At 44.3% G+C, this 27,348-nt stretch overlaps 1 protein-coding gene across 3 annotated transcripts in view; it reads right to left on the bottom strand.

Annotated features, from left to right (window-relative positions):
- The window catches only part of CD99L2 (CD99 molecule like 2), a 516,478-nt gene that overhangs the window by 106,986 nt on the left and 382,144 nt on the right, over positions 1-27,348 (bottom strand). For 2 of the 3 annotated variants that reach the window (XM_086918585.1, XM_086918587.1), the window contains one exon: positions 17,813-17,854. The exons of the other annotated variant lie outside the window; for it this stretch is intronic. In XM_086918585.1, the coding sequence (XP_086774711.1) occupies positions 17,813-17,854 (42 nt within the window). The remainder of the gene's footprint in view (positions 1-17,812; positions 17,855-27,348) is intronic. 3 annotated transcript variants of the gene reach the window in all.

Genomic DNA, 27,348 nt, shown 5'->3' with positions numbered 1-27,348 from the left:
AGAAAAGAGCAAAGCCGGGCCCTACGGATGCTTCGCATGTTATGTTATATAGATGTAAACCGCGCACAGCTACTCTCGTGAGTGCTTGTGCAGAGTGGACCAGTACAAGGGCAGGCGAGGCTAAACTGTTGCCCTTATCAGCCATAACATTCTGTGATATGTTTACTATTAACCAGATGTTCATGCAAAAATAATACCATATTTAGTTGCACTTGAATTTCAGAAATGCAGCTTAGGCTTTCAAATGATAACCATTAGACGGCAACAGCTGCTTGGGGCTCTCGCGCTCGCGAGATACTAAATCAGTTCCCAAGAGTTAGCTTCACTGGGCCATAATATGTGAATTGCAGTTTTTAGTGCTCCATTAAATTGTGTTTGCGTTTGCAGAATTGTGAATCAAACCAGTGCTTAATAAGCAGAAAAATGAAATCGAATAGAAAAAGTGACAGTGTGCAAAGTTGTTCATGGGAGCCTGCCGCCGGAACTACAAAATGTGGCTACTGTCAAATACACCTGCTGGCCAGCCTTCATTCCACCTCCGGCCTCTTTCTTCCACTGCCCTGCCCCTTTCGGCTCTTTCTTCCTCTTGCAGGCTCTTTTTCATCCCTGCTGTCTCAACATGTCACTGTTTTCCTCCTTCCTTCTCCTTGTTCTGACTTTTCCTTCTCCGAGTCACAGGCGAGTGATGAAAAATACGTCCCAGTGCCGAACAAGCATTGGCGAAGCCTTCATAATGCGAATGTCGAGCTATTGGGTTTCCAAAGCTCACTCAAAGCATAGTTTATAAAAACTGAAAGGAAAAAAACTCAGAAATAGTGAGGAAACGCGGGCACATCTTAAAGCACCCAGACACTGACAACGAAATCACGTATTTTCAATCTTTCTAAACTCCATGGTTTATTTTTCGAATACTTTTCACGCAGGAAACTGAAAACGTGCTGTGCACGGAAAAGCACAAAATAAAACAATATTAATTGTAAGTGGTTAATATAACATAAGAGCTAAGTGTGGCATCCACATTTAAAGAGGAAAGCTTGCCAAGACAAGCTCAGCACTGGAACAATACTTCAGGTATTTGATGTTTGGTCTCAGCCTGGGGCACATCACTTGCCTCAAATGCGGGATGAGTGGGAGCAGCAGACCGCCCCTCTCAGTGCCATACATGCTGCCTTGTGACAAGAGGCCTGGGCTTTCGTGGGACGTGTGGAACGAAGGAGATAAAACAAAACAAACCTATAACATCTGCTCTTTAGTCAAACCTCTGCAAAAATATACAAGTTGCTGTGCTCTTAGGGACCAGCTATGAAATACAGTAAGACCGCATGGAGCAAAATGGCGAGTGTGGGGATGTGAGGGGTAGCACATGTAAGAGAGAGGAAGGAAACGTATACACTTATGTTAAGGGGACTTATATAGCGCAACGATTACCCAGAGGTGTCCTGGCGCTGATTATTATTCCTAAGTAAGAGACGGTGAACTGCTATTTCTAATTTCTAATTTCTAGGTTTGGTAAAGCGCAACAGCTACCCCGGCAATGGGGTGTCCCGGCGCTGGGAGACAGGCTAACTCCTACAGAACGGGGAGGGGAGGATAAGGACCCTAGAGAGCTTATTACAGGTTAAAAAGCCAGGTCTTAAGACTCTTCCTAAAAGTCAGGAGGTCTGGGCTTTTTCTTAGGTGGAGCAGAAGGGCATTCCAGGCCTTTGTGGCCCGCACAGTAAAACTTCTTCCGCCCTGGAGCCTTTTCTTAAAAGTGGTACCGTAACCAACTTGGCGTCCATGGAGCGCAGCGTCCTTTTAGGCCAGTACCATCGAATGTTTTGTTTCAGAAACTCAGGGCCTGTACACTGAAGAGCCTTGAACACAATACACAAGGCCTTGAAACACACCCGCTTCCTGACCGGCAACCAGTGAAGTTTACTGATTACAGCCCAAGGAATGCTAAATAAGGGAAGGCATCTCCTCTCCTTGATGTGACTCATGGAAGGACCCAAGTCATCCAGTCAAAAGGATGGGGAAGAAGCTGTGCTCCAGTGGGGGGGCAAACTGAAGAAGAGGAAGAAAAGCCATTGAATAAGAAACAAGCAATAGAGACTGATAACAAAACCCAAACAAGCATTGACATAGCCAATAGGTCTCGCTTTTGGACCTTATAAGTATTTAGTTATGCAGCACAATATCCTTGGTGCAAAAACATTAACTGTTGCATGGTTAAACACGTACAAAGTCCCAAAGGCAAGACCTATAGGCTATGCCAATGCTTGTTTTGAAGATATTAATACATTCCCACATAGAAGGACATCTATGGTATAGGCTGGGCTGTTACATATGGATTTGCTTCTCATTATTGTATACTTTTGACTAGCTGTGTTAATTTATACTACAATGTACATACCTTTACATTGACATAAACTTGAGTTTAATGATAAATGTGTGGAACGTGTGTTTAATTTTTGGAAAAAGAAAATACAAATACAATTAGAAAAGAAAGCTTTGATGCCCCTAGTGACAGTTGCAGCACGTGCTCCCCCCGCCACCCCGTATTCGGTCGGGATTTGCAAGGGATTTTTTCTTGTCAACTACCTGTATTTTTTTTTACTTCACAAAAATGTATGTGTGTCAGGATCTTTGCAAGCTTTTGAAGAAAACGTTTTGCTAAAACTAGGCCTGCATAGTGAAATGAACCAAGGTGCTTTTTAGGTGGTCAGTTCTGTTGCCGAAAGTTGTTTGAGAAATTTCTCTTGTAAAAACTTCCTTTGTGTGGACAAGTTATATTCCGTAAAAGAAGTTGGGCGAAGTTGGCAAATGAAGTATTCCACTGTTGATTAGTTGTTCGCTTTTTTGTTCGTTAGGAAGGAACTGAACCCCACGTGGTCCTGTCCAAGTCTCACAGCTCCTTCCCTGCAGCTATTTATTGAGGGTTTTTCAGCTCAGAATCCCCAAACGGGTGCATGCACAGCTTGGCTCATTGTCGCTAGTGACAGTATACATTTAGATATGCTATACATTTATTATAAATACTCTATATTTTCACTCTATAAAATGTTCTTACTGTGGCTCAGCACTTCTTATAGTCCCAAAATTACGCACTCATCATGGGCTTAAAATGATACTGCACTATTCGGCTTATTGCTTCGGCCGAGGGACACATCGCCTCCAGAAGGAGAATCAAGACAGTGATGCTGCAGCGCCATCTAGCAGCGGTCAGTAACAGCAAAACAACTTTAAAAGGCTGTCTATTCTGGCCTCGGAAGCTCTTAATAGGCAACATGAAATGTTGCATGGTGTTGTTAACTTACCCCGTTCCTGAGGCGAGTTTTTTACGTGATTGAGCTGGCATGCTTCGAGAGTTATGAAAGGTGGGGCTGGCAAATGCCAAATTACTTCAGCTTCTTTTGAAAGTAAAAATAAATCACTGTTGTGTAGAGGAGATAAGTGTTATCGTTCGCCCCTGACTCTTGCCAAGGGGTTCCCTGCAGGAGGGGGCACAGGCAGCGAATGTATGCAGACTTCTTAACACAGTACAGTTGTCCTTCTTAGAATGTGCTTGTATTGGTTAAATTTAAAGTATCATAAACTTGGGTTTCACGCCATGAGGCGCTTCAGTTCTGGATGTTGCCAAGACCTATGAGCAGTTAGTGTTCTGTAAAGGGCACATTCGCCTCCCATGGAGCTTTAAAAATGTAAAAGTGAAAAAGTGGCCTGACGCGGTCTGCAGATTCAGACAAAGTTCTGTGGGAAAATCGCAGCTTTCAGCCTGTGTCTTGACGCTCAGTTCAGCTCTTCTGCGTTTTTGTGAAGACCTTTTCAGCACAATTAAATGTAACCTGCTGTGGAGGGGTTCTCTGTGTAGTTCTACGGCTGTGGAGGGATTCTCTGTACAGTTAACAGGCTGTGGCAGGGTTCTCTGTGTAGTCATTGAGTGAAAGGAGATGAGGATGACACCGGAGAAAGGCAGAGAGGTGTGCCAACAGTGAAAGAGAGTAGGAGTGAAAGGAGGAGGGAGAAGCAGTGAGAGGGGAAAGATGAGGGGAGACGGTGAAAGGTGAGCAATGGGGGAAGCAGGAAAGTAATGAAGAGGGACAACACTAGACGGGGTGGGGCTAGGAAACAACAATGAAAGGTAGAAACGTGTGGCAGAAAAAAATAAGAAAAAAGAAAGTATCAAATGTAGAGGGCAGGAGAGGATCAGCAGTGAATAAATGAGAGGGCGGAGAGGAGGCTCTGAGGGAGAGCAACGGCTAAAGGCCGCGAGGGAAGCGAGATGGCGCGGCACGTGAAGTGGCTAGTGGGAAAGAGCAGCAGGGAAGGGGGCGAAGAGGAGGCTCTGAGGGAGAGCGACGGCTAAAATCCAAGAGGGAATGCAGATGGCGGCTGCACGCGTGCACGTGCGCGTAACCGCAAGCTTGAGGCTATCAAAAGCGTTTGGTAGCACTTTGAAAACCCACTTACTAAATGTCTTGCAGAGTAGCGCATGCGCTGGCTCAGGCGAGACCTAAAAATGACAAGCATTGGGCTGAACCAGTGCTTGAAATGGGATAAAAGAAGTGCTGGTGCCCTGTACCAGAGTACCTGCATGTTTCTGAGAAGGGCAGGTACACTCAAATTAAAAGTATTATGTCTCCCTTGAGAGGTGCAGGTACTTTCTCTCTCAAAATAAAAAAGTGCTGGTACTCAGCACTGCCGCTGAACCACAGCCCTTACTTAGTGTTGGTATTGTACCCAATAGGTACCTGGCAACAGACACACTCATGCAATCTGTAAGTGAGGCCCGGTGCCTGCATCCAACTGCACAAAATGTGAAATTTCGACCCCTGGTTGTGACAGAAGTTCCATTGTCGTAATTAAATCCTACCTTCCAAAGTGTATCCTTTGCCCAGCTTTTCTACTACAGTCAGGATCACTGGAATTTTATGGCAGTGGAGGTTCAAATCCTGGCTCATGGGTGACTTAATTATTTGACAATCAATGTCAAATTATGTGGCATAGTATGTGATGAAAGCGAATTATGTAGCACATCCTATTGAAATTACTGCCTAACAAGTTTGAAATGTTAACACATTAGCACAAGAGGGCTTCTAGACCTATAAAAATGCATGAGTTTCTAAAGAAAAAAAATAACTACACATTTAGAGGTCCCTGTTCAAAATGTTATTCAACAACAATAAATAATTTTGGCTTGTATGGATACTGCATCCATTTCAATTAAATTATCCTAGAGGGAAACTGAATGTGTGAACCATATCCACTCTTGCAGAAATCACGCCTAACCGTACAAGCATCTAGATTAAATGGTATGCCTCATTTATTTGGTGGATCCTATTATGTTCTAAAACTTGTTTCCAGTTTCAGAGTTACCTCTTGATCACACTATACAACTTTTCAAAGCTCTTTTAAGATACAGTCCTGCACAAGGCTTCTTATTATGTACATGTTTAGGGTTCAAGGCATTCGAACTTAACAAGAAATGTCGAATTTTGTGATTTTCCTAAGCCTGAGTGCCCCATTAAAAGACCACTTACTTTGAGATCAATGCCTACAATGTGAGGCTCACAGACCTGACTTGCTGACTGCATGGCATGTCCCTGGCATGGAAGGACTGAAACAGAGACGAGCCCCTCTTGGACTTCTTGTGCTTGTGTTGTATGTCGCAACACTGACTTCCTCTACCCCGCCTACCTTTACAAAGTGTTCCTTAACAATTTGTTTTGTGGTAAAGGCATGCATGGTAAACGCCTATCCGTGACTAAGGTTACCACCCCCTCCTTCTCCCCAAACTACTAAATACACTCCAACCTCCTAAAAACTTCCCCAAATCCCCCACCCCTTAAAAACGACCCCGAAACCCCACCCCCTAAAAACTACCCCGAATCCCCACCCCCTAAAAACTACTCCGAACCCACACCCCCTAAAAACTACTTTGCACCATCCCACCCCCTAAAAACTACCCAAACCCCTCCAACCACCTAAAAACAACCCGAACCCCCACCCCCTAAAAACTACCCTGAACCCCTCCACTCCCAAACCCTTGTTCGGCTTGAGGCTTCCGGAACTTGTGGCTCTGGCCTCGTTGTTCCAGATGTTTCCTGTGGCATGATTTGTCTTGGACTTAAACCTCGACTTGCCCGAAGTGGCAGACTTTGAGCGAGACCAGAATCTGGAGAGAAACCAATTGAGTTGGAGAAGGTCAGACCCTAAGGAGTGAGACCGGACTCAATTTTTGTGCTCAGTGATATATAGTGTTGCTTTCCTTCCGCTGCCTGGTAGCATTAGGGTGCATCAGGCAGCATATGTTGAGTCACCTTGAGACTTGCGTAGACACTGGACACCACTGCTAAACATCATGCAGATCTGTGATGACATCTGTTTCCTGCAGTCACGGCATGATTTGAAGCCTGTCATTTTCGGAGAGACATTTATCTTGGCACACTTTCTGTAGAACAAAAATCAGGTATACGTTAAAACTAGTGCTTAATTTGAGCTGGTGGTTGCACCGGCAGTTAATTCTCAACAACGGCACCTGTGATAGTCTGCCACAAGGTGGCGCTGTCTGACTAATTTAGAGATGACCACAACAACAGTTAATTATTAATTTAATATAATTAAAAATGACTATCACCGGTCGCTCAAGCCATTCTTACAGCTATGGGGACCTGAAATAGTCTAAATTGTCACACTTGTAGGAAGGAGTTTGATGGTTAGTAATTGTGTTGTTACTATCATTGGCTGCATAGCAGGGGCAATGTGTGGTGCAAGCCGCAGTGGCCTCCTCATGAGAGACCTGGCACTTATTTGTTGTACAGATTAAGAACTGGAACCTGACAAAGTAGGGGGCTGAGCTCTGGCTCAGTGTGGATGGGAGGGGAGAGATAGGAACTGATATCATCTCACAAGCCTATATGCCGCTATGCCACATCACTTGTGGTGGCGGTGCGAGGTAACGGGGGAAGTCGGTTAGGACCACATGCTGGCATACATGAGTAGCTGGCATATATGTTGGAACGACGTCTGGTCTCAACCCAGGATGCACAGCCATGAAATGAAATCCACCCACAAATCATTAACTCTTTCCGTGCCCATGACGAGCTCAGCTCGTCATGAGGCATGGTGCTCCGGTGCTCATGACGAGCTGAGCTCGTCATGAGCCGTGAAACGCTCACACGTGGGGATAATTCCCCTGCTGTGCTGAACGTTCCACGGGAACGGGTGTGGTCATGTCGAGCTCGGCTCGTCATGAGCACACGAGCACTGTGCCTCATGACGAGCTGAGCTCGTCATGAGCACGGGGCGCTGTGTGCGCCCCCCAGCACAGCGGGGGAATTACCCCTGCTTCGAAGGGGTTATGTTCCAACACTATTTTTAGTTAATAATCCATTGTATTTCCTCCAAATTTCATCCATAGTCTGTTTTAGCCCAAGCGTTTCCAAAATTCTATTTTCAGCCATAATCTCAACATATACCTATTCAGGCTTTTCTTCAAAACAAATCGGCATTGACCATTCCTCAAAGTGCAACATTGAATATTTAACCCAATGCATTTGGTGCAACAACTGCCCTTCCTCAGGGATAAGTACGATAAAACAAAACTCTTGTCGAATTAATACTATAATAGCTGCCATGTAACATTACAGAACCAGTCAGATGCCTGAAGCTATAGAAGAGGCGACGAGTCTGCGATTATAGGTATGAATCGGAATAATACATTTTATGAAAAACCTAGATTTTATGTTCGAACATCCAGAACTTTCTATAATAATCGGAGTGTAGTAAATATTAAGGAAATTATTGCAGTTTATATAACCATAACACGTATAACGTTGTGTGCTGTTCGGACAACGTTTTTTGCAGTTTTAGCTTCTGTGCATAAAATTTTTAAGTTGTAATGTTGGTAGGAAGTAGGGTGACCAGATCTTTCCATGTAATCACGAATACTGTTGCTAGTCTCACTGCCGTGAGGTGTATTACTCTAATAAATTCAATAGAACCAAACCAAGCCTACAACACCCACAAAGCATTAGGTTGTCAGAAAAAATCTAAGACCGGAAATAGAGTCCATGATGAAATGGAGATGGACAACATAGTTATAAATGAGCAATACCGTGCGCAAAATGCTGTTGGGAACAAGTCAGATAACCCCTTATAGATCACGCTGCCTCTTAACTGCTGCACATTACATTGCAATAACAAACTCGATAAACCCCACAAAAATACAACCACCGAATTGTTATTCTTTCTGGTAGAAAACATTTTCTAAACGAGAAAAAAAATGGCATCATGCTCAGTTTTTCTTTTGTCAATCATCTTCAAGGACTCCTGAGTCACCTGGAACATACATCTCCCTGTGGCCAGCACATTCCTTTACCTGTGGCTCACCTACTCAACCACCAGATACACAATAACCCAACAGCAAACACTCCTCCGTCCTATTTGAATATCACTAAAACCAGGGTCTCGTTCACCCTGTTTCACTTTACGTTTGCAAATCTCACAAAGGGATTATGAATATTATATCTTGCACATTTGCTTAAAACAAATAACGAGAAAAAATATATCACTGTAAGACGGACGGAAAAATAGCCATTCATAAATTGGTAGGAGCAGGTCCTTCTCCAACTTTTAGCGTGACTTTGAAAATGAAGGTAGGACACACAAAGCATCAAACAGTAAACAGTACTTGAGAATATAAAGCCCCAAACATCTTCAAACACTGGCACCTAAACGATGGCCCAGCATAGTCTGAAGCAAATGCGGTAGTGTTTTGCCATCCCTGCAAACTGCTTCTATATGAAAAGGCTCTAGAAGAACAATAGTTACTTAACTGTAATCTGTGGTTGATGCAGTTCCCATTCGTGATTGCTTTATGCGGACCTGCTGAGTGAGTCCGCTAGGACATTGGCAACCCCTGGGACATGGACCGCCGATAGATTGATGTTGTGATCCAGGGCCCAATTCCAAATCTCCTGCGCCTGATGGAACAACCGGGCCGATCTTGTGCCTCCCTGCTTGTTCAGGTAATGCATGCTTGTTGTGTTGTCCATTCGTATCAACACGGTCGAGCCCTCCAAAATCGCCAGAAAGGATTTCATGGCGAGAAAAATGGCTCTTAATTCCAGCAGATTCATGTGCCATTTTTTCTGTTGAATGTTCCATTTGCCACTGACTGTCATCCCTTGGAGATGGGCGCCCCAGCCCTCCAGAGAAGCATCCGTGGTCACCATGAATCTGGGTCCTTCTGTCAGGAATGCGCATCCCACCTGCAGGTTACCCTCTTGTCCCCACCACTGGATGGAGTTTCTCATCCGAGGAGTTATATTGATGACGTCCTCGAATGAGCCTGTTACTTGCACCCACTGACGACTGAGTTCCTCTTGCAAAGGTCTCATTCGCAGGCGACAGTTGGGGGTGAGAGGGATACAGGACAAGATCATCCCGAGGAAAGACTTGAACTTGCGAACAGAAACGCACTTTCTTTTTAGCAATGATGAGGACATCTTGCGAATCTTCCCTTGCCTTTCTTTTGATAGGAACACTTGGGCGAGCTTTGTGTCCAGCGTGGCTCCCAAAAACGACTTCCTTTGTGATGGAGTCAGGTGAGACTTTTTGAAATTCACCGAAAAACCCAGGCTCTGGAATAGTGATAGACATCTCTGAACGTGAGTTTTTGCCAAGCCGATGGAACTGGCCTTAATAAGGCAGTCGTCCAAATATGGATACATTTGAACTCCCTCTAGTCTCAGACTCTGGGGGCCGAACGTAGTCCAAAGGAGAGTACTTTGAACTGGAAGTCCCTGCCAGCCACTCTGAATCGTAAGAATTTCCGGTGTCTGGGAAAAATGGGCACATGGAAGTATGCGTCCTGAAGGTCGAGTGTTGCCATGTGATCCCCTGCTGAGAGAAACTGGAGGATTTCTTGAAGCGTCAACATTCTGAAAGATAATTTCTTGAGGTACTTGTTGAGGGCACGCAGGTCGAGCATGGGGCGCCATTCCCCGACTTCTTGCGGATCAGGAAAAATCTTGAATAAAATCCTGTTCCCTTTTGATATTGAGGTACCCTTTCTATTGCTCCTTTCCGAATCATAGAGTGTATTTGGGAAAACAGCTCCTTAAGATGAGCTGGAGGCGGTCCTCTTGGGGGAGAATTTGGAGGGGCTTTGACGAATTCGAGAATGTGACCTCTGGAAACCACGTCCAGGACCCATCTGTCCGTGGTAATCTTGGACCAATTTGAGTAATGTAGGGATATTCTTCCTCCAATTTGTTTCAGGCTGGGACAAAGTGGTGGCAGGATGTGTCTCTCACTTGCTCTTGTTGTCTCTCCCTCGATAAGAGGTTTTTCCTCTTGATTGAGAGTAATTATTTCTCCTTTGGCCATATGTTTGTTCACGGTATGGCTGGTATCTCGGATTTCCTTGGGTGTTACTGTAGGAGCGTTGCTGTGCATAAACTCCTCTGTTCGAGAAATTGCCTCTTCCTCTTGCGCCACGAAAGGAAGACTTCCGAAATTGGAGAGAGCCGAGCGACCTTGCCGTCTCTGTGTCTTTCTTTATGGCTTGTAATGCCTCGTCAACATGTTGACCAAAAAGGAACTCTCCATCATAAGCCATGTCCATGATCTTTGTCTGGACCTCTAGACGAAAAGATGTAGCCTTTAACCATCCTTGCCTCCGGAGAACAGCTGCTCCCGCCAGCTGTCTAAAACCTGTGGCTGCCACGTCCACTGCAGCATCAATTATTTCAGAGGAAATGCTCTCTCCCTCTAGTAGGATCTTTTTTGCTTCAGACCTATCAGACTCTACAAGCTTCTCGATGAAGGGCGATATGTCGGACCACATTTGCCTATCATACCTTCCAAATATTGCCAGTGAATTTGCGGCTCGGACCGTGGTTGCCCCAATCGTTGACACCTTCTTCCCTATTGAGTCAAGACGTCTACCGTCTTTATCAGGGGGAGCGGAGACCTGTGTAGATGGATTCTTGGCTCTCCTTTGTGCTGCCTGTGTGACTATGGACTTCGTCTTAGCCTGACTAACCAGGCATGCTGGTGATGAACTAGGCGCTCTATATTTTTTATCTACCCTAGGTAGTACTGCGGGTAGAAAATTTGGTGTTTTTATTATCTTCAGACCTTCCTTCCATATAAAGCCAATGATTGGAATAGACCAACTTTGTCTTTGTGGCAAGTCTTTAAAATCATAGAGGAAGCATTTGTCTTGTTTAGCCTCCATTGAGATGAGGAACCTTTTCGTAGCTCTATCCATAATCTTATGGAAGCTGGCAATGTCCACCGGCGGAGAATCCGCCACAGGCGGGGCCGCTGGGGAAGGGGTTTGTGCCCGATAGTCGTCCCACTCCGACGAAACCGATTTGTCGTCCAATTCGCCGTCTTCTCGCTCGTCTTCCGATGAATTTTCACCCCCTGCCTGATGGGATGGTACTGGTGAAGAAGGTAGTGTGGACCGTGCTTCTTCAGCTGCCACTTGAGAAGTTGATTCCTGAAATCCTAAAGTTGCCGCAGATGTTCTTGGCCTAGGTGTAGAGACATGAGAATCACCCGATTCTGAAGGTGGAAACCTGCGATAATAATCGCTTAACATATATTGGAGGTTTTGGAACAATTCCATTGGCATTTGCATGCCAGGTGTAGACCCAGTCTCCCGACTAGCGTGCTCCTGGAAACTCTCCTCCTCCTCCTGATCTAAGTCTTGAACTTTAATGAGCAAGTCCGAAGGGCTCCTGGCCGCACGGAAAGTGTCGTCCTCATAGGATTCTTCTTCCTCAGAATCCAACAATTTATCTGGTAGCTTTAAAGGAGACAAAGCTGTGGAGGATGAAGCCCGCTTCTGTAGGAGTGAAGCAGTGGTAGCCGGTGATGGCAAAGGTATTGTGGATGCTCCTGCCGACCACACTTGAATTGCCGTACAGGTTGACAGTGGGGGCGTTGAGGGAGTCACCGATGCTGATAACAAGCTTGATTCTGCTAGATCCGTCGTCGACAGAGCGCCCGTCGACGGTAGCGGCTTTATCGACGATGAACTCGTCGACGAGGTTGTTTTCTTCTTCGTCGACGGTGTTGACGTCGACGGAATTGTCTGCTTCGTCGACGAGGAGGTCGTCGACGGATTCATTTTCTTCGGCGACGAGGAGGTCGTCGACGGATCCATTTTCTTCGTCGACTGTAACTTCGTCGACGAAGGTGTCGTCGACGGTAACTTCGTCGACGAGGGTGTCGTCGACGGTAACTTCGTCGAAGACGTCGACGGTAACTTCGTCGACGGAGATGTCGTCGACGGAAAGGACTTCTTTGTCGACGGCAAGAAAGTAGTCGACGCCTGAGTCGACGACGAAGAGCTCGTCGACGGTACCTTCAGGATTCCCGTCGACGGTGGAGCGTTGACGATCGATGGAACTATCTTCGTCGACGGGCTGGGTCTCACTTGTACCTGAACCACCATCGACGGTGAGGAGGCTGAAGACATCACCATAGCAGAGTTTGGTGAGGAGAAAGTCACCGTTGAAGTGGAAGAAATAGCCACATGAAGAGATGGCGATAATGAGGCTGCTCTTGAGTCTGCCATGGCCAGAGGTGTAAACTGAGGTGAAACCTTAAGAGCAGGTGCCTTGGAAACTGTAGATTTTCCAGATTTTCCTGAGGGCGCAGATGTCACAGGTGGAGACACCTTCTTAGAGGTAGTAGGCAAACCAGAATCCTGAGAGGATTGGGCCTTCTTCAATACCTTAGCCCTAGGAGAAGCCAACTCAACCTCAGTTTTTCTCTTCCTTGAGGAGACAGAAGACCCTGAGGCAATGCTCCCTACCTCTGATACAGGGTTATCCTTGTCCTTTATCCTCTGAAGCCACAGGAGAAGGCGACCCTCTCTGTCCCTGAGGGTCTTTTGAGGGAAGGTTCTGCAGATTTTACATTCCTTCGCCTCATGATCCGGATACAGACAGTATATGCATTTCTTGTGAGGATCCTCCTTGAACAGCCTTAGCTTTCCACAGGAATCACAAGCCCTAAAAAGGGGTTTAGAAGTAGACATCCTTTGTAGGTCAAAAAACCAACCAAAGTAAGAAGAAACTGAGCAGAGCTCAGGGAGACTCCCTTCACACGACGTGCAGTAGAAAATCTGAGAGCCTGAGCCTCTGGGGAGAACATTCTGGTGGGTGCTGTCGCCTGATTGGCTGCAGTTTGGTCTAACAAAATGACTAGGATAGTCATGAGTGTGGGAGCTTTTTGCTCCTGTAGCTAGGGCTACTTTACTTCCTGGTTGGTTATTACCAAGGTTTTCTTTTGGTTAGTATAAGCATATTATTGCTTTTGTATATACCGTGGGACTCCCACTCCGACGACGGGGAATGATTCAGGCATGTGAATCTATGAAAGACACCCCAAATACTGGAGAATGAGGAATTATGCTTGAAACAGTCTGGTCAAAACGTGCTACCTCTGGAGCCCCACTAAGGATTCTCTGAAATTTTCTGCACACTATTCACTATCAGTGCCCACTGTGCAACCGTAATGTGAATCAGACTTCTTCAGCAACATTCATGTTCATTCAGACCTTCTACTCCATCTTCTTCTCACAGGGCCAGAAGCAACGAGACATGCTGCTCTTCTGCGCATCAACGATGCATCAATAAAGCAGCATTGCTCTCATAAGTAAAGGGCCTGATTTAGATCTTGGCGGACGGGTTACTCAGTCACAACGGTGACAGACATCCCGTCGGCCAAAATATAAATCCCATTATAACCTATACAATTTATATAAATCTCATTATAACTTATGGGATTTAGATTTCGGCGGACGGGATATCTGTCATCCATAGTCTGCACAAACAATTTGCAGCGATGTAATGCTCAAGACATTTTCCCACTTTTCTCTTTTCATGGCATGCTCAACTACTGGTATCAAAATATAATTCAAAAGTTATAATAAGAAATAACTGTCCTGGTGCAGCATGGGGCTCAAATAATAATAAATAATAAAAATAACATCTCTGAACTAATTCTCCAGTAGTCAGTGTTTGGCAAAAAAATGAATGTCACAAGATGAAGCACCAACCTGAATATTCCTACAAAAAACACACAATATAGAACTCCACAACCCATAACACATCATACAATAAATGGTTCAACACAGAGAAAAATCTACAGTACTTGATATGGTGTCCGATTTCCTCAGTCATCCAAGCCCGAACTAACCACCTTGAACACTGCTCATCATCCCACATAATACTAGAAACCCTTTACTCAAAACACTCAGCAAACCAGTTCTAAAGCTGTATCCACTTTCAGTTCCAGTGATGTTGCACCTCTTCAGATACCGCTTTAAACTTCTCTGAAATACCATCTCTATCACCTTGGAAAGTTTCAACCAGAACAGAAACACTTATTCCAGCTATACTCCTGAGCCTTAGAAACAGATGGCAGTGTTTGCCACCACTGAGTAAAAACCAGTCCCCTTTTGACTGCAACTTCCAAGTACAAATGTGCTTTTACCAGATTATGCTACACACTATTCATGCAAGGATAGTGTGGACGTTGACATTCGTGTGCGTTGTGATGGCAAACAGAGCATGTCGTAGATCTATACTGCAAAACCCACAGTGGTGCACTGCATTAATTAACCCACTAACTGAGAAAGAGAGCAGTACAAAGTCCAGTCAAAGTCTACCCAAACCTTTTAGAAGCAGCCACTATAGCACAAACGATCTAGTTTCTTATATTCAATAACAATATTTATCGTAGATACTTCATATCTTCCCGCAGATTCCTCACTTTCTGAATCTCCCGAAGTGCCAGATTGGATCTGGAAAAGTTGAAGCTGCTCTTCTTCGTGAGTAAGTGCTGTTATACTCAGTCATTACATCAGGCATCACTCTGTAAATGACGTCACCGGAATCATATAAGCGTCATCTTGGAGTACAAATGTCAATTCCTCGTATGTTTTCCCAGGGGAACATCCTTAACCACAAAACATTTACAACGCAGTACCATTACCACACAGGTTTTACAACGAAAGTCGTTACAACGACTTTCTCTGGAGGACACTCTAGGCTAGGGAATAGTTTAATTTACTATCCAACACCTTCCCTACTATCCACGGGGACTGGAGTTGGAATAGTAAATTAAACTATTCACTATCCAGCGCCCCCTAACGACTTGCGTTGTAAAACCTGCGTCGTAACGGTACGCGTTGTAAAAGCACGCATTGTACCGTCATACATCCGTTTTCCCATGTCCACAGAGGAAGAAACAATTTATTCACTGCACCAAACTTCAAGTGGGGCCTTATTAATGTACCCAATACCTATCATCAGATTTGGGAACAGGATAATTGAGGAATGTGCACAACTAGAAAGATCATTACCAAAGGTAAGTAACTTGTTCATTTGATGAAAAGTCTTACCTGCAGATTCCTCTCCTCTTGAATCCATACAAGAGCAGTCCTTCCATCGTGGAGTCTCTGATGAAGTGGTCAAACCGAAAAAACCTTCAGAACAGAGCTTGCAAAGTGGCTATGCCAGCAGAATCAAGGCAGGAATATTTGGTAAAGATAACTGTGTAAACGAAAGTAGTGTTCCTATTCGGACAGATGTCCAGATTAGAGCACTACGGGAGAACATCGAAGAAGGGGCCTTCCCCTTGGTGGAATGGGCCTTGATGTACTCATCAGGCTCGTTCTTGACAACAGCACAGTGAGTCTTAATGCACAAAATAATCCACTTGAAAAGTACTCTTTTCCGAATGGCTCTGTCCAAACATTTGCAGCAACCATCTGAGACCTCTCCCACAGCACATAGGGGCGGCACGCTAGAAGGCAGGTCACGTTTGAGGTACGGAATCTTAAGCTCCATGATGAAAACACTTTTTCCTTGTGGCCTCTATCTTGTTGGATCCATGACCAGGAGAGAAATAGGAAATGAGCCAGGGCCGCCTAGAGTTGGAAGATTCTCTGGTGAGGGATGAGTTGCCAGGAACTTTGGGTCCCCAGAGGCTGGCAATGAGGGGCCAACCTGGCGGTGACAGCTGTGGCAAATGATGGCTTGACCCATACAATTAGAATAGAATAGGCTGTGTTAAGGCTTCAATCAATGAAAGTATGGGCTCCATGGTGAATAGCACTCCATGGCCACGTCGAGAGAAATATCTAGGCTCCTCACATTCTGTAGGGCCAAATATTCAACGGTATGAGTCTTTGCAGGAGGGAGAAGATTGCCCACCTCACTCCCATCATCAGTGTCATGTGGTATCATTTCAGGCATCTGAATCTGAACCAAATAGGTTACAGAACCAGAACCAGTAGTGGTCCTTTGTAAAGGGCCTATAATGAGACTGCTCCACTAAGTGCTGAACATGGCATTTAGAGAACATTACTATTTCTTTGTTTTCAGAAAATTCGCTACAGTAGACAATGCCGCTGGTAGGGGTACATCCGGTGAGGCCTTTGGTGAAAGCATGGTGCAGAAACAGTACTAAAAAAAAGCCAAGCAAGGCAGACTGGCACTGAGAGAATATACTCCTGTGGAAGCTCAGTCAGGAGACTCGGCAGCTCCATGAGGCCTGAGTGTGCAACAGTGGGAGCATGGCAAAACAATTCCAGCATCACCTGTGAGAAGGCTGCGGAACAGTGCAGGGTCTGGCACAAAGGACAAAGCCTTAGGCAGGTACTTGTGCCACCATTCTATAGACTGAATGTATGAAAGAGAGTGCCGACTCTAAACCAAAGAATCTCTCCTCCAATCTATCCTTCAATGTCTTGGATGATTTGCGGTTGAGGAGTGAGGCGGTGGATCAGGAGCGTGACCTGGATCAGGACCAACATTGGGTTTGATGTTCAGCAGAGGAATGCCCATGGTCAACTTGGCAGCCTGCTCTTCGATGACTTGCGTGTACCAGGCTAAATGTTTCACATGACCTTGTGCTTTGGCCCCTACCAACACAAGACTACCTTCTGGCAATCCGCAATAGACACCCGCTTGTGGCAGGACTAAAATGTCTCAAATCTTAACTTTAGGCTATCTAGGGAGTTATATACTGACAGAACTGCAGATCAGCAATTATCTTGAAGGGATAATTGGAACAGGGCAGCCCTCAGGATCCACGCTGATGGAAGCAGAAAAAAGAAAATGAAGTCTGTGTGCCACAGTGGTGCTTGTATGGATCTGGTGATGTCACTTCCGTGGTGGTGCTCAGCATTGGGGCAGAGTTGAATGCCACCAACCAGCATAGGAGAGCAGTATTTCGGGATCCAGTCTGGTGCCTTGGGTGATTCAAGAGATGAGGAACCTGCAGGTAGAAGTATCGATCAGATTCATAGATTCCATGCACCAGATGTCCATCACAGGAGCTCACGCTTCACACACCCACAGACACAGTACCTCACCTTCCAACCTCACTGCCGGCTTTGCACAACCAGCCTCCGATACACTTTTAGCAGAAATCTTTGGAATTAAACTCTAAATATGGATGCAATTAACGTTAAAACAAAAGATTAGTCCTATCAATGTGACGTGAAACACAGGAGCAGTGGATACAGACGCCCAGTTAATTATTATTTATGAATGAGAAAAGTAAGAAAAACCATGCACAAAGGACAAGCAGCTCAACAGGTTTGTACAAAACAAGGAGTTACATCGGTAGGAAGAGAAGCAAAGGTTTACACTGTATTATATCCTCTCAGCCCGTGCAGTAGGATGGGTTAGGTAACAGGACACAGAGAGTGCCAGCGAGCCAAGAGCGCTGGAAGCAGAGACCCAAAGAGAAGGGCAGTGCACAGCTGGAGAGCTGCAGCCAGTGGAAACCTTACCCGGTTTTGTACCGCCAGAGGTGCTATCTGTCTTTTTGGAGCCTGGAATAGGATTTACCATTGTTAAATTCATAACATGTAACATTGACGGACGAACATTTTATAAGGCATTTTGTTTGCAACACATATTCAAGTTGTATCGAGTTCAGTAGTGAGTGCACACTAAAAAAAACATTTAAAAGAAATACTCATTATTTACAACAATAAAAGATGGATGGGCAGACGTGATTTGACACTAATGATTTTATTTCTAAAATCTGTTACATCTTTAGCACTTTCCTTTGTGGTAAAACAATGTGGTGGTGGTAACAACTGTTTTCAGACACAATGCATATTTTTACAAAAAAGAATGTGAATTTTTTATTTTAGCAACTAAAGTCTTTAGTGAGAAAGAAAAAGCATCTAACACAAACCACCAGCATCAGAATTAATTGGCCTGTTCTCGCTTGGCATCGGGGTGCTACAGGAATGTGTCAGCGCACTTTGGAATAACACTGTGAAAACATTCACTTTACAAAAATCTATTACTTCAGCCTCGTCCCTCTACATGGTAACAAAAGTCGTCGCGACTTGCAATATCTTTATAAAGTAGGGCAGGGGAACTTTACGCCGCATACTATGTTCAGTTCTGGAGGCCACATCTGGAGTGTTGCCAAGTTATGGACAAAACAGCTGCAGCTGGGGTTCCTAGCAGGTGAAATAAGGATCCTGCAAATGTGGTGCAACTTTACGGTAAAAGCATAGATAGGTTTCTGATAGAATTAAGGGTCTTGAACCAGAATGAGATTATACATTTCTCACATTCTGAGCTTTTAATGATGACTTTAGAGCATCGGTTCGGACAATAGGTTGCTTCACCGACTGTATCTGCAGCCAGTGAGACAACAGTGTGCCTGGCAAGAGACAAGGCACTGACGCAACATTATATTTGTAACCATGACACGTTTAATAGACACCTTTATAAGCAAGATGTAAATCTGTGACCTCAAAATTTACAGTTGGGATTCTTCCCTGGTGATATTCAATCAATCAATCAAAGACATTTGTAGAGCGCACTACTTACCCGGAGGGTCTCAAGGCGCTTGGGGGGGGGGGGGCGGGGAGAGGGGGGGGTTTGCTGCTACTGCTCGAACAGACAGGTCTTGAGCTTCTTCCTGAAGGAGAGGTGGTCTTGGGTCAGGCACAGGTCGGGAGGGAGGGAGTTCCAGGTCTTGGCGGCCAGGTAGGAGAAGGACCTTCCTCCTGTTGTCGTTCTTCGGATGCGGGGGACGGCGGCGAGGGCGTGACTGGCTGATCGGAGATGGCATTTGGGAGCGTAGAAGTTGATGCGGTTGTTGAGGTAGCTCGGGCCTTGATCGTGTAGGGCTTTGTGTGCGTGGGTGAGGAGACGGAAGGTGATTCTTTTGTTGACGGGGAGCCAATGCAGGTCTCTCAGATGTCCGGAGATGTGGCTGTGTCGTGGGATGTCGAGGATGAGTCTGGCTGAGGTGTTCTGGATCCGCTGGAGTCTCTTCTGGAGTGTGGCGGTGGTTCCGGCGTAGAGGGCGTTGCGGTAGTCCAGTCGGCTGGTGACGAGGGCCTGGGTGACCGTCTTCCTGGTCTCGGTGGGGATCCACCGGAAGATCTTCCGTAGCATGCGCAGGATGTTGAAGCACGACGAGGAGACGGCGTTGACTTGTCTGGTCATGGAGAGGGAGGAGTCCAGGATGACGCCCAGGTTGCGTGCGTGGTCTGTCGGTTTGGGTGCGGTGCCCAGGGCGGGGGGCCACCAGGAGTCGTCCCAGGCGGAGGGCGAGGAACCCATGATGAGGACTTCCGTCTTGTCTGAGTTCAGTTTCAGGAGGCTGGTTGTCATCCACTCGGCTACGTCTTTCATCCCTTCGTGAAGGTCGGCTCTGGCGGCGGCGGGGTCGTTGGTCAGGGAGAGGATCAGCTGGGTGTCGTCAGCGTAGGAGATGATGTTGAGGTTGTGCTGGCGTGCGATGGCCGCGAGGGGGCTCATGTAGAATTGAATCTTTTTAGACATATAATCTGAATTGTTGCTACTAGCAAAATTCCATTTAATCTCCTATGCCACTCACCGACTTACTGTGTGTGACTTAAAAGAAGAACGTTAACTGAGGTTCGTGGTTGTCGCTTTCTTGAACATGTACTTGGTAAAAAAAGTACATGTTTCCTGGACACTTTATCTGCATTTGTTTAGGTAGACTTCAATTCATAGGTTTCTAGTAATACAACTGTGTTTCCGTTAAACACATTAGTATGGGATCTTTTGAGCTTTCACTTTTGCAGTCCGCGACTATGCTCATTCTTGAGGTACACTCAATCTTATTTTCTTTTCTTCTTGCTTCCACTCTATCTTTCCATCTAATCCATCCATAATTTCACCTTCTGATGATTTTTTGGTATCTTCTGCCTTTAAGTGTACTGCTCCTGTGCTGCAATTTGTAGCTGTATCTGCAAACAAAAGTTCTTCAATTCTGTTAGCAGCCTTGGTCCCAGTCACGTTACCTTTTGTTGACTCATTCTCTTCCAGATATCATCTAAATTAATATACTTTCTCACTTTTCTTTTCTCTCTCTGATAGTGAATATCTGTGCATATTTGATCCCTTCAAACATAATGCCTTTGCTGTCCCCCGAGATAAAGTCCCTTTGTAACACTATATGTAATTTTGAATGCCTTTGACTCACTCTCTGTCCCTTATCACTTTGCCTCTCAACTTAACTCTGATAAGGAACACTTCTTTCAGTCACTTTCATGATGCTCTTTGTCTATTTAGCACAATTATTTGTTTGCTTTCCTCTCCTCCAGATACGTCATGTCACTCTTTGCACACTGCTGATCAATTGGCTTTGTATTTCACCTCAAATATTCCTAATATCTGTCCTATCTTTGTTTTCCCACTTCCCCATTAGCAAGTTCTTTCTCTTCTTATCCATTCTCACTCTCATCTTTGCGGATTTTCTCAACATTCTACACAACCTAAATTGTGAGACTTCCAGGCTATTTCGGAACTCAGAGTTCAGATCTACCTAGGGCAAAATCTACTGCATCCTCCTGATTCACTAATCGCCCCTTTGGTGAAAAATGTGTATCTTTTGCTAACTCCTTATCTTGTCACCCTTTTCCAATTATCTCACTTCTAGGCGTATTCTCCTCTTCCTTCAAATGGGTTTCTCCTCTTCCTTTTAAATCTGACAGATATTTTGTTACTTTAAAAAGTCCACTCTTGACCCTAACGATTTCCCTCCAATTTCTTGCCTGTTTTGCTGGACTTCGAACTATGTGCATTTTTAACCCTATTAAACATGAATGAAGTGCCTGTGCTCCTCCTTTAAACATGGTTATATTGGCTAATTCATGACTGACACATTTAACTTGACTACAAGACCCTACCATATGGATTAAAAAAATAACCCAGGGCCTAGAAGTTAAATGCCACCTATGGCCTGCAGCACCTATTGTACCATCCAAACAGTGGGCCTGTAAAACATGGCTTCAGGTCTATCATGCTTAGCCTGGCTGAAGCAGCCTAAAAACATTCTATCAAACCTGCCAAATTCACCCTTTTTTACAGGCGGGAAACCCTGTTGTTAAATATTAATAAGTCACCCCAATGTACATCTTGCTACCCACAAAGTAGGGTGCTCTACACTTAAAAGTGGAACATGTGTAAAATTAAAGTTGACATGTTCCTCTAGAATCTAGACTCAAAAGCTGTTTTCACTGCCAGGGCTGTAGCTGAATCCAAGAAATTGTCAGAGTATAGACTATCAAAATTAATCTGTTATTGACAGAAAACAGCTAAAGAAAAGTCATTCAAAAACTATTTTTCATATTTATTAAACATCCAATTTAATGGTAAATTTGGATTTTTATTAGATATTTAGGAAAAGCAACTTTAACAATGTTACAGTTTACCTGCCTGAACCTCCAGTGGGATAATTAGCATTGGCCTACTAATAACTGGGTCTGCTAGTGCTTGACCTTAATGAGGTGTGAAAACAGCTCCCAGAGCAAAAACAATGGCCCGAGTGTGGAGAGCTGTTGTTCCAGCCCTTGGAGGAAGACCAGTTAGGGTGGACTCAGGAACTTCATTAACTTGTAAAGAGCTTGCCCTTTCACAAGTAAATGTAAGGTGAAACCTGGGTACGGCTAAGCCTTGTTCCCCACAGCCAGGCTGGCTCCAAACCCAGTGTTAGGAAATCAAACCCCAGAACCAGTTTTGAGTGACCACACAGGAAGGAGCTATTCGTTTCTCTTGGCACACATCTGTGCGACCACGCAGGTTCTGCACACAGGATAAAGGGGCTCCCCATCTAGGAGTTTCAGTAAGGTGGACTGTGGAATTGTTTGCAGTAAGAAAGCAGAAACTGCTGAATATGTGGGTGGGGTTATCCTAGAGAACGTTTCCACCATTGGTCAGGGAGCAGCCAGGAGTCACTCCCATCCACTAGCTAGTGCAAAACATAACGTGGGCTCTGCAGGACATCATCCTCACAACACTTTCTGGACCTGTGGAAGAACAGAAGAGAATTTAACCCTGCTTGCTGTGACTTTAGAGAGGGTACGAAAGACTGAACCTGCTTTCTTCTGTACTCAAGACAAAGAATTGGATTCCATGGGTTAGCAACCTGGCCTCATCTGTGCCAAGGATCAGGGTGGATCCAGGAGTCACTCAACCACTATCTAATGTCAACTATAAATTTGGCACCGCAAGGCACCCTCCTCAGAACACTTTCTGGACCTGTGGAAGAACAGTAGAGGACTGAACCCTGCTTGCTGTATCTTGAGAGGAGCAGGGAAAGGCTGGACCTGCTCCGTCCTGTTCTCATGACAAAGAAGTGGACTCCAAGGATCAGTTGTCTGGCCTCATCTCGCCTACAGGGATGCAACAAGCTCAAGACCCACATTTCCTGGATGACCAGTTGCCCAGTTACAACTGGGTCTGTAGTGAGCCCTAAAAAAGAAGAAAGGGCACACCAAAGACAAATTCTCACTTCCAGCCATCGGAGGATGGGACAAACCACCACAATAGATCCAGTAAAATAGCTACTTCACTGGGCTAATGAAACAGGTTTGTCCTGCGTGAAGCTTCTCCAAAACAGTAAGTAGGTGTCAGTGGGCCCTCCACGAGAAGATATAAAAGACCTCTTCCAATACAGCCTGTTGCCTCGTCCTACTTGAGAGATCTTAGCTCCATTTCAGAGACTAAGTCTCCATTTAGAAATCTTGACCGGGCAAAGAACCTGAAAGTATCCGACTGACAAGACCAAGGTCACAGATGCAAAATTTGACTTTTACGCTCACCGTTATGTTTCCACCAAAATCAACAGCTTCAGCAGAACCTCCCTCAATGCCCACCGGACTTCGTGAGACCTTTCCAGAACAAGCCTGTAGCCTTTCTCCATTGAGAGATTCAGATTTCCATTTTGTAGACTAAGTCCAAAAGTAATCCTTGACCTGGCCATCCCGCTTGGTGTATTAGACTTGGGGATTGGCCTGAAAGTGCTCCTAGTTTCCAATCTATCCAGACCACAGACATTGGCACTAAACATTTTCTGGAGCTATTTCCACTTAACACTTTAAAAACTCATATCTCTTGTTCCCCTCCCTCAATTGCTGTTGGTGTGGGGTCATTTTGTTTATTAAAATGTACACTATTTCTCTAACTCAGTTCAAGATTTTCACTGATTGATAATTTCCCTTTATTACTGTTTTGTTACTGCATAAATACTTTACACATTGCCCTGAGTTAAGCCGGTCTGCTTTGTGCCAGTTACCAGGATGCTCAGCTAAAGTTAATTTAGTGTCTTTTGGGGTTCACCCTCACAAGATAGTGGTATTTTTCCTTGAGGTGGTTGACAGTCCAACCTAAATATAGTAATGTTTTCTAACACCCTTTCTCTTTTTTCAGACTAATAACCTTTATTCTCTTTAATCTAGTTTTCAAACTTTTTTAAAGTACTGAATCAGCACTTTCTCTAGCTAACACTCTACTTCAGGCTTGTCACAATATCTATTCTTATTGATCCTTCTGCTGTTTTCAATAGAATGGATCATTCTATTCTTATTTGTTCTCTTTCTAATTTTGGAGTTTCTGTCTCGGTTCTTTGCTTCTCTCTCGGTTTCCTGGAAGGCAGTAAGGCACTGTATCTTCTACTTAACCTTTTCTTCATGGTGTTCTATCATCCGTGTGTCCCATTCCTCTAGCTTCTATTATTTACTCTTTTGTTTTTAACTCACACTTTTATGCTGAAGATTCCCAGATCTATTAACTTACTCCACCTTCTATTCAAGTCTCCGATTCCTATTCTATTTCCTTCCTCAGCTAGAAATTTTGAAATGTCTTTAATTCGTCATTGGCTTTTTCTGAACAGCCTGCGCCTAATGCCAAAAACTGTTGTTTGCATCTCCATAACGTCAGCATTATAAATTATTTCCTACCTTTTTACTCACTCAACCACTCGCCAAAGCCGGTCTTATTTTTCATATGAAATACTGCTCTGTACTACACCTTGTTCTCCCAAAATATCTCCTCAACCTGCATCAACTGATTCAAAAGTACGGCATTCGGCTTCTATTTTCTCATGACTATCAAACTCCTTTCACCCTGTCTTTAGTGGCTTCCATTTCGATCTCTACTCGGATTTTGTTATCGCTCTATCGGTTTCAACATCAGCATTCACTTGCTCCATCCTATGATCTCTCCATATTCCCCAACTCGTTTTCTACGTTCCGGCTCACAGTTTCTTCTCTTACCCAACCTCCATGCACTTTTTCTCGCTTTTGTTCTCTATATAATTCTTGTTCCTTATTTTTGAATTACCCTTCCATTTAATATTCATTGTACCCCTTCTCCATCTGTCTTTAAGATGCTTCTGAAATACATTTGCAGATGATAAAGTGATGGCTATATTTTACTTTGGTAGTGTACCGTTTGTTTTTACTTGCTTGTTAAGCGCTTTGAATAAAGATATTATAATAAATCAATACATAATGTTTTATGTATATGTCACACATTTTGTTTTACATTCACCAACTTCAGATATGGTGACGCGGACATGTATTTTTGTTGTGCAAGTACCTACCTTGGAAAAGTCCACATAAACACTGTACAAGCTTCACATGCTAGTAAACATAAAAACCCCATCTGTCCTCTATCAAATGCTGCAATGTAGGAGTTTGATTTCTGAAACATTCGGCATAAGTATGGTTAAGGATGCCGAATGTGCATAATGTCTTGTTTGTTTGTTCGCTTATGCCCTGTGTTGGTGATTTATGTCCAATCCATAAGCACACGTAAATATCAATGAATTAAATGACAATACTGTATTCCTTGACTGATACGCCGTTTAGGACTGGCACTGCAATTGGTGGAAGTTTGTTTAAAGAACCAAGGGCTTGCCTCACAGGTATACTGATGTACTATTGCTATCTCCAGGCACACACTCATATACCCCCCTACACACACACATCCTTCCAGTACAATCTGAAGCACTACCTGAAGGGGAGTAGTAGACATGTAACCATTGATGCTAGCTGTGGCAGTGGCAGGTGGAATTGTTTGTCGCAACGACCACAATTCCAACCCTATACATATCTTAAAAAAGTATGCCTGTACCTGCCATCAAAGATGACGAGGTTTAGAAGAATCTTGTAAGAGTGCTATCCTCAAATGTTTGACAAGACAACACCCAGTCTAGTGAGATGATAACTCTTGTGAAGAACAAATGGGCAACACCTTGACATTGTCGTGTATTCAGAGGACTATGACCTGTAAATGTACTTTGGACATTGACAGCTTGAAATAACCAAATTGGACTCTTATGGAGATGCCCAAGAGAAATGTAGTGCTGCAGCAACAAATGATGGACAAAATGCTGAAAAAAATCAAGCTGCAGTCAAGGGATCTGGGTTAAAGTCATTGTTCTTTTGCTCACTACGCCACCCCAGTTTAAACCAAGCCATATGCAAATCAATCTTGACCCAGCTCCACATGGGAACAGTCCAGACAGAACTGCCAAGCCAGGACCTTTGTGGACCCGAAACAAGCATCCCGAAACTGGGGAGAAATGTAGAGCATGTATTTTCCTTCCGGATTATAAGTCTTTGTGCAGGCCCAGTCATCTCTATGGATTCGGGTAGCATGTTGTAAGCCCAAATCATTTCCCCTTTAAACAATGCTTTTATCTCCTGCCATTTCCTCCACACCTTATCCACACTCAAGGACTCACTACAGAGTGTCCGAGCATTGTCAGTTTATATATTCTGGAGTGCGTGGAAAGCAAGACTCATTTGTTCACCATCGGTGGCAAAGAGGACAGGACAGTTCTTTTCCACATACATGACTACGTACACAGTCTCAGGATTTGCGAGGGTGCTCTTGTACTTTTGAATTTGGGGTTGATGCTGGTCTGACATTGTGGCATAGTTGCAACAGGTCATTCCAGTATCAGTTTGGACCACCCAAGTATGATGTAGATCAAGCGTGTGTAGCTGAAAAGTGAGTGAGTTGCTGTACACTATTTCCTGACAAATATGAGTGTGAAGCTATCTACAGCTACAGAATTAGGAGTGTATAGGTTATCTGCTTACGTATGAATCAATTCAACAGTTTCTGCCACTCACTTGTGCAGTTCTTATGATTTTTTCCTATACATTGTGACTTGCATGTTTATTAACTACTGTAATAATAGATGATGCTGGGAAAGCATGCACCACCATTACTGGTGTTTCTGTAGGAGCATTGTACACGTATTTAAGTTATTTACACACTGTTGCCCGATGCCACAAGTGGGGAAAATGTTTTCCACATTTTAGGCTTCTGGGCATTGAGGATACCACTTGAGACAGTTTGATAGCAATGTTTATGCAAACATTTAATATACGTGTTTACAAACTCAAAAGCCCACACTTTAAGCCTCTGAATAAGGGATAGAAAAAAGGGTGGTCAGTTTCACGTATTTTTTTTAGATTGCATGTTTTTCTCTAAATACAGCGAAAATTAATTAATGGAAAACTGTTCCAAACGTGGTCATCAGCCTTTAAGGTGTAATTTAGTGAGGATTCGCAGACACCTGTAAATGTTTTTCCCACAACTTTCTGCATATGAAACTATACCTGAAATATCCAAGTATAAGTGATTCACTAATTGAGGAAAAATGCACCAATGAGACCCTCATTCACAAGGGAGATGACTGGGTAAGAAGGGTCAGGTTAAAAAACATCATTGCAGCTCAGAAACAAAAAGTGAGCTTCAAAATATGCCGAATATCCGCATGAACCAAGTTCTTCTTGCAACAGCCTTATGTTAGTCGTGTTGGGACTTGCAGAACAAATATCACACACTACACACAGGTGTAGATTGAAACTCTATATGGGCACAATATAGAAGTGTTTCAAGTTAGATGTCTTCATAAATTGCCCCTCAGGTCTAGCACCATAACACTGGCCAGACTGAAGTCCAATTACCAGTTCCTCTCCACTGTAGTGCACAGAATGACATCGATAACAACCATTTTACTTTGGTA

This window comes from Lissotriton vulgaris, chromosome 4_1, assembly GCF_964263255.1.
Source record: "Lissotriton vulgaris chromosome 4_1, aLisVul1.2, whole genome shotgun sequence".
Classification (NCBI taxonomy): Eukaryota; Metazoa; Chordata; class Amphibia; order Caudata; family Salamandridae; genus Lissotriton; species Lissotriton vulgaris.
The sequence above is the reverse complement of the archived record's forward strand: the minus strand, read 5'-3'. Positions and strand labels throughout refer to the sequence as shown.